We start from the raw sequence: 8,328 nt of genomic DNA on the forward strand, positions 1-8,328 counted from the left end.
AAAAAAAAAAAAAAAAAAAAGAAAAGTCTCACTCATGCCTATGTGCAGAAAATATGGCAGGGGCCAGGGTAGACGGGGGGAACAAGCTGAGGAGCCCCACTGACTGATCTGAACAGGAAGGGACAGTGGCCCAGGCCAGGGCCACAGACTGTGAAGCAGCACAGTGTGGATGGGGGTGCAGAGTGCAGAGGAGAATCAAGCAGGGGAGGAGGCCCAGCGAGTGCCTGCTGAGCCTCCGTGGGACAGGACACAGCAGCAGAGCCAAGTGCTGCCGTCAGGGCTTGCGCATGGGACCTCTGAGTGGAGCCCTTGCAGGCTCAGAGGTGGAGAAGGGAGGTCAGCTGGCCACGGTGACCAAGCACAGGCAGTGAGGCTGGAGCGGAGCTCCAGGGTCACCCCAGTGACCAGGTGAACAAATGGCTTTAGCAAGGCGGGACTGGAATGTCACATGGCCTTAAAAAGGAAGGAAATCCTGCCACATGCTATGAGATAGCTGAACCTGGAGGACATGAGCCAAGTGACTACGCCGGTCCCAAAGGGACAAATACTGCAGGATTCCACTTAAACATGAGGTCCCGAGAGTCCTCAAACCCACAGAGACAGTGGAACGGCGGCTGCTGGGGGCTGGGAGGGGAGAGTGGGGCTCAGCTCTGGAGATGGAGGGTGGCGATGGCCACACAGAACATACTTCATGCCATGGCACTGCACGCCAAGCAGTGGTTCAAATGGCGCATTTTAGGACACATGTTATTTTACCACAATCTTTAAAAAGGGGAAGTGGTGACCTGCAGAGCAATGATGAGGTCAAAGGTGACTTTGACAGTTTCCAGTTTCCAGTGGAGGGAAAGCTCACAGGAGTGGGTACAAACAGCCCTTTAGAGAGTTTCTGTGGCAGAGCCAGAAATGGGACACCTGGTGAAGACATGGAGTCAAGGGAAGCCCCTGCACCTGGCCACAGTACAGCTGGGATGCTGGCAGAACCACATGAGGGCCATGGGCAGCGGCAGGCACAAAGTCTGAGGGGCCCACACACCTGCTGCAGAGGGCTGGCTGCGGTCGCATGAGGCAGTCCGCCTTCCTCATGGATGTAGGAAGGCCAGAGGAGGCTTTCAAGTGGGGGTGTCACAGGGTTCTGACAGGCAGAGAAGTTCTGGAAACCAGACCGCAGAAGCAAAGGTGCACAGTGGGGATGGCCCCAGCCAACAGACTGACACATGACATAGCCTGACACATGCAGCCAGACCCACACTGTCCATATGGTGGCCACAGCCAAGTGTGACAACTTTAATTTAATTGGAGAGGCTGGGCACGGTGGCTCATGCCTGTAATCCCAGCACTTTGGGAAGACAAGGTGGGTCAATCACTTGAGGTCAGGAGTTCGAGACCAGTCTGGCTTTTCAGAAGCAAAGAAGAACCCCACCTCTACTAAAAATACAAAAATTAGCCAGGCGTGGTGGTGGGCACCTGCAATCCCAGATAGGAAGCTGAGGCACAAGAATCACTTGAACCTGGGAGGCGAGGTTGCAGTGAGCTGAGATTGCACAACTGCATTCCAGCCTGGGCAACAGAGCGAGACTCCATCTCAAAAAAAATAAATAAAATAAAGAAATAACAAATACATTGGCTAGGACAAAAGCTCAGCCCTTCTGTCTCACCGGCCATATCCTGAGTGTTTGCTAGGCACATGCCACTCATGCCACCCCTCTGAGCAGCCCAGGTCACACAGTATTTCTGCCTTCACAGAAAGCCACATTGGTCAGTCAGACTTGCTTGGGACAATAAGGAATCATGTAAGTTTCTGAATGTTTCACTGAGTAGTAGACACTGGCCAGGACCCAAAGCCTCTTCTCTTCTGGGGAACCCCCACCCCGATTACCGACCCAAAAGTCAGATGTTCTGTCTTCACTCTTGACAGGCAGGGTGTGGACACAAACAAGGCATGGCCTGCCAAAGCCCCTAATTCTAGGAAGAAGCAAAGCAGTGAAGTCAGAATGTGCACGGTGGCGGTGGGGCCCCCAGCCAGCCTCCCTGCCCATGGCCCATGCCTGAAGCCGCTTCTCCGGCATGCCTGCAAGTGCTGCCACCCACCTGACGCTTCTGCAATTGGCTGCTCGGCTGGCACGAGCTGCTATGGCACCTGTCCTCCTGCCTCAGATACAGCTGATCACGAGCGGTCACACTGGGAATGGCAGAGGCAGACAGAAAACAGACATTTGCAGAGAACCTCAGCTGGGCTGGCAGTGAGGCAGGTGTGGAAGTCAGAGAGGGAGATCCTGAGTGTGGGTGGCAGGGAATGGAGGGCTGGTGCTCCCTGGGTGCACTCCCAGAGGGAGGCAGGCAGGCAGTAGGAAAGGAGACAAACAGCATTTAAGAGACAGTAGAGGCCGGGCGCAGTGGCTCACGCCTGTAATCCCAGAACTTTGGGAAGCCAAGGTGGGCAGATCACAAAGTCAGGAGTTCAAGACCAGCCTGGCCAACATGGTGAAACCCTGTCTCTGCTAAAAATACAAAAATTAGCCGGGTGTGGTGGTGGGCACCAGTAATCCCAGCTACTCCAGAGGCTGAGGCAGGAGAATCGCTTGAAACTGGAAGGCGGAGGTTGCAGTGAAACAAGATCACGCCACTGCACTCCAGCCTGGGTGAAGGAGCGAAACTCCGTCTAGAGAAATAAAAATAAAAATAAGAGACAGCAGAACTTCTAGCTGGAAAGCCCCAAAGGCTGAACAACAATGCAGGCTGCAGGACAGGAAAGGACAGGGCTGGGGACAAAGGTCAGGAAATTCCACACACCTTAACCTGGCTTGCTCCTCACCACTTGGCCTCCACTTGCAGGACCCCCTGCTCAGAGGACCCCTTGCCAGCCCACCCAAAGAGCTCCCCTGACACCCTCCCCTGCCCTGCTTTGAGTCGTAGAGCCCCTCATGGCAGATCTGGGCCTCCACAGTGCCCTCCTGACACACAGGAGGCACCAACTTCACGTCAGATAAATGAGTGGACTGAGAAGTTACCCTTAGAGAGATGACAGCCTTTGTCAAGAAAAGGGCAGGAATCTAGGAGCAGCAGAGGTTCAGGAGCCACAGCTGTGGGGAAGGCCACAGTCTAGTGGCACGGGAACCAAACAGACTGTTTCAATAAAGGACCCACAGGGCTCATCACGGTGAGTGGCTTCACAATCCACTATACGAGAGGAGATGGGGCGACCACTGATGGAATAAGGGGTAGCAGGACACAAAGGAAAGGTAAAGGCGTTAAGCCCCTAAAAGGGAGCCTAACAAGGTTCCTTCTAGCAAGACATCCACAGGAGAGCAAGCCTGGGCCAAGTCTCAGCCCACCCACAGAGCACCCACACTAACCTGCCACTCAGCAGAGTCACACTTCCACCGTCCACACCAGCCCAGCACACAGGCCACTGCCAAACGGGTCAGGCATGGTGGCGGCATACATCCTTAAAGACCTGGCGTTTTCTAGGTAAGAGAAAAAAAATCAGAGCTAATTCTAAGATGAGAGGCCTCTGAGGCCTGAAAAAAAAAGTGAGCAGTTGACAGCCAGTCTCAAATGAGGACATCTCTAATGAGGATGTAGACATTCTCCAGGGTTCTGAATGGCTTAGCAGGCCGCGAACCTTCTGAGCAGAGCTGATGACAAGGTGACACTGCAGCTGACGCGGCTGAACCCTTCACCTCTGAAACACTCTCAAGCAGTATTTGATAACGGATGTCTGTATTTGTTTAACGACGGAGTCTTGAGGCCAGCTTAGTGGCTCAGGCTTCTAATCCCAACACTTTGGGAGGCCAAGGCAGGACGGATTGCTTCAGCCCATGAGTTTAAGGCTGGCTTAGGTAACATAGTAAGACCCTGTCTCTACAAAAAAAAAAAAAAATTTTTTTTAATTAGTGGGGGCCAGGCACGGTGGCTCACGCCTATAATCTATAATCCCAGCACTTTCGGAGGCTGAGGAGTGTGGATCACAAGGTCAGGAGATGGAGACCAGCCTGGCTAACACAGTGAAACCCAATCTCTACTAAACATACAAAAAATTAGCTGAGTGTGGTGGCACACGCCTGTAGTCCCAGCTACTAGGGAGGATGCGGCAGGAAAACTGCTTGAACCTGGGAGGCAGAGGTTGCAGTGAGCTGAGATTGTCCCCTGAGATTGCCCGCCTGGCCAACAGAGTGAGACTCTGTCTCAAAAAAAAAAAAATTAGCCAGGCGTGGTGACACACACCTCTAGTCCAAGCTACTTGGGGGACTAAGTTGGGAGGATCACTTGAGCCGAGGAGGTCAAGGCTGCAGTGAGCCACGACTGAACCACTGCACTCCAGCCTGGGTGACTGAGCAAGTCCCTGTGTTTCTTACTGTTGGTTATAAGGGGGTGCTCTGGCAGCATCTACATCACACCACCTTTCAGGCTGTAGGTCTGGCAGTTTCCTCCTCAAACAGGAGAGGGAAACCAGAGGCAGTGTTGCCAAGCGACTTCCCAGCACCCAGGTCCAACATAGGCTAATTTTTTTTTTTTTTTTTTTTTGGTGGCAAAGTCTTATTCTGTTGCCCAGGCTGGAGTGCAGTGGTATGATCTCAGCTCACTGCCACTTCCACCTCCCAGGTTCAAGTGATTCTCCTGCCTCAGCTTCCCGAGTAGCTGGAATTACAGGCGTGCGCCACCATGCTCAGCCTATTTTTGTATTTTTAGTAGAGAAAGGGTTTCACCATGTTGGCCAGGCTGGTGTCGAACTCCTGACCTCAGGTGATCCTACCTTGGCCTCCCAAAGTGCTGGGATTACAGTCATGAGCCACCGCACCCTGCCAAAACATGGGCTCCTCTTACTCATTTTTCCTTTTAATGAAAAGCACTCACCAGTGCAGTGACTTAAGCCTGTAATCCCTGCACTTTGGGAGGCTGAGAAGAGCAGATCGCCTGAGGTCAGAAGTTCGAGACCAGCCGGGCCAACATGGTGAAACCAAGTCTCCACTAAAAATATAAAAATTAGCCAGGCCTGGTGGCACATGCCTGTAGTCTCACCTACTCAAGGAGAATTGCTTGAACCTGGAGGTGGAGGTAGCAGTGAGCTAGATCACACCACTGCACTCCAGCCTGGGTGACAGAGTGAGATTCTGTCTCAAAAAAAAAAAAATGCACTTGTCGGGCAAGAGCTCTGACTCCATGGATCATGCATGCCAGAGGCCCGGGTAGCCCCCAAAAGAGAGGGAGGTGCCCTAGAGAGCACTTAGCTTTGTGGTCATGGGAGCCTGTCCTCACCAGCCAGGTGACACCAAATGTTACTGGACCTCTCCGAATACCATCCAAAAGCTGAGAAACAGAGGCCTCTCAGGATTCACACTACACATGGAATCAGAATTCTGGGCAGCGTGACGTTAATTATTCACTCACTCTTCAATTCCAATCTCTACCAGGTGTCTGCTGAAGAAAACAAACCGGTTTGAGTGTGTCTCACAAGTCTTTGTTTCCAACAAGCTTTCCAGAACCTACGGAGGAAGCTGAAATTCCCTGGCTGAATCTCTTCATCATCATACCCAAAGACAGTATTCAAATCCCCTGATGTGGTAGTCTGTCCACATCCCCCTCCCACAATGGCTGAGTCCCGGACCTGGACAGTGACCTACTTCACCACCTGACCTGTGGTGTGCCCTGGCCCTGGGTCTATTTCACCCCTACTTCCTGTGGTCTTTTCATAGCACCATGGAGAATTAAAGAGGACACTAAGGGCACTCTATAAATAAATGAGGCACTATAACGGATCTAAACCAGCAGTGGACAACAAAATAAAATACTTTTTTGTTTTCCTTGAAACAGAGTCTCACTTTGTCACCAGGCTGGAGTGCAATGACGCAATCTCAGCTGACTGCAACCTCTGACTTCCTAGTTCTCCTGCCTCAGTCTCCTGAGTAGCTGGGGTTACAGGCATAAGCCACCATGCCCAGATAGTTTTTTTTTTGTTTGTTTGTTTGTTTGAGACAACTTCTCTCTCTGTTGCCAGCCTGAGGCTGGAGGGCAGCAGCACGATCCCGGCTTACTGCAACCTCCCTCCACCTCCCAGGTGCAAGTGATTCTCCTGCCTCAGCTTCCCAAGCAGCTGGGACTACAGGTGCACACCACCATGCCTAGCTAATTTTTTGTATTTCTAGTAGAGACAGGGCTTCAACAAGCTGGTGAGGATGGTCTCGATCTCTTGACCTCGTGTTCCACCCACCTCGGCCTCCCAAAGTGCTGGGATTACAGGCGTCAGCCACCACACCCTGCAGACGCACACCTTCTATAACTAGTCTCCCACTGGGGAGCCTCATGAAGTCAGCAGCTGGGATCCCAACAAGCCCAGGGTGAAAAGTTCTGCAGGGGATTACTGCCAGCTCAGACTCACTCTCGCTGTGGCTCTATTTCCACCATTCCCTTGGATTTCCATTCACAGAGCTACCTGACATTGGACACTAGAAGGGCAAACACAGTGTCACCTGCCACTATTACTCAATTTTGATGACCACGGTGATAATCTGGCAGTAAACCGGCTGTGGCCAAAGGCTGGAGAGCCAGTACCTAATTCCAGCAAGCTCCTCCTTCCCCTGTACCCCCATGGCTGTTGCTGACCACACCTTGGCCTTTAATCTACAAGCTAGTCAATTCTTTCCAGGTGATAAGGACACGACTGACAATACTCTCAACTGGAGAGAAGTGCCGTCTTCCACCCTCCCTGGAGGACACGGTGCTACCCTATTAGCGCATTAGAGGGCCCTCCTGAACGCCAAACTGGGAGAAGAGGATGACACACATCCTCTCTTCCAGAGAGCGAAGACAAAACCTGGGAGAAGGGAAGGCAAACAGACCTGTTTCATGGCAACGTCAAATGAGAATAAATCAACGACCCTCATCCGGGGTTTGAACCCAGGTCAAAATCCTCATCCCTACAGACTTGGTTAATGGGCGTGCCCCCAACCTATCTCCAAATCTCAGGGTCTCGGCGACGCCCTGCACTCTGGCCTTAAACCCTCCCCCATTACTCGTCCACCCGGGACCAACGCAAACTCGGTCATGCCCCTCCGCCAACCCCTCAGGCCCCCGCCCACCAGCTCCCCCATCCAGACCCCAGGGACACCTGCACCCGGCAGCCGGGGTCCCACTCCGCGTCCCAGCCCCGCCCCTGACTGCGCCGGGTAGGTGGTCGCTGCAGGTCCCGGACTGGCGGGATCACAGGCAGGCTCCCGAGCCCACGGCAGGGACACCAGCCGGGGCGGCGAGGATCTCAGCCCCGGCTCGGGCTCGCAGGGGAGCAGGCGGAGCCAGGAACGGCCACACTCACCCGTGGTCCCGCAGCCCTGCGGGAGACCCAGGCGCGTGACTCTCCGGGCCGTACCACCGCTTAGCTCTGCGGTGGGGGCGCGGGGCCGTTCGAGCGCGTCCTGCACCGCGAAGCGAGCCACACCTCGCCCGCTCCCGCACGCTTAGGAACACATCCTCAGTCCTGCCACTCCGAGGTCTGACGAGGAAGCAAGGGCCCTGCCCGACAACCATCTTTCCCGCCGACCCTATTCCGGTGCCCCTCTCCGAGAAGTTCCGAATGGTTCAGACCGCACCGGGCAGGGCTGCTGGGGGGAAACCATTTCATTAAATGTGGGGGGATGCTGAAACTTAAAAACCATTTCAAAAAGAGATTTGAGGGTAAATATAGCCAATTTAAAGCCCCCTGTCCACACAGAAGAGAAAAATATAGAGAAAAACGTTATAAGAGATTGTCAGGTTCTTTTTTTGTGCTTCACCAATGGTTTGTATCAAATTGCTGATGGAACCTGTCCTCTCCGTACATTGAGAGTGTGGAAGGTGCGGGCGACCGGCGTGAAGTGACGCGAGGAAGGCCAGACGCCCGGGGGAGTTTGGTTCCGGAAGTCAGTACCGGTGTGCGTGCGCGCGTGTGTGGGTTTCGTTATTTCTCCCTCCGTGCGTCTCTAACTTCTTTAAAAATATGAAAATCAGTTATTGAATACTTTTTTTTTTTTTTTTTGAGACGGAGTCTCGCTGTGTCGCCAGGCTGGAGTGCAATGGCGCGATCTCGACTTACCGCAACCTCCGCCTCCTGGGTTCAAGCGATTCTCCTGCCTCAGCCTCCCAAGTAGTTGGGACTACAGGAACCCGCCACCACACCCGGCTAATTTTTGTATTTTTAGTAGAGACGGGGTTTCACCATATTGGCCAGGCCTGTCTTGAACTCCCTACCTCAGGCGATCTGCCCGCCTCGGCCTCCCAAAGTGTTGAGATTAAAGGAGTGAGCCACCGCGCCCGGCTGAATAACATCTTTTTTTTTTTTTTTTTTTTTTTTTTTTT

The 8,328-nt window shown here is 53.2% G+C and overlaps 1 protein-coding gene across 6 annotated transcripts in view; it reads right to left on the bottom strand.

The window, feature by feature from the left end:
* Positions 1-7,569, bottom strand: part of FLCN (folliculin) — a 28,718-nt gene extending 21,149 nt beyond the window's left edge. The window contains exons 1-2 of one of the 6 annotated variants that reach the window (XM_017517365.2): positions 3,354-3,462; positions 2,089-2,179 (exon numbers count right to left, since the gene is read on the bottom strand). Coding sequence is in view for 2 of the 6 variants with exons in the window: in XM_017517364.2 (XP_017372853.1) it covers positions 2,089-2,367 (279 nt within the window). In the remaining 4 variants the exon portion in view is untranslated. Of the gene's footprint in view, positions 1-2,088; positions 2,399-3,353; positions 3,465-7,101 lie in introns of those variants that run through there. The other 5 variants (XM_017517367.2, XM_017517364.2, XM_017517363.2 and 2 more) reach the window with 5 other exon arrangements.
* Between the last annotated feature and the right edge of the window lie 759 nt (positions 7,570-8,328).

The sequence above is a fragment of the Cebus imitator genome, unplaced genomic scaffold, assembly GCF_001604975.1.
Source record: "Cebus imitator isolate Cc_AM_T3 unplaced genomic scaffold, Cebus_imitator-1.0 Scaffold629, whole genome shotgun sequence".
In the NCBI taxonomy this organism is placed as follows: Eukaryota; Metazoa; Chordata; class Mammalia; order Primates; family Cebidae; genus Cebus; species Cebus imitator.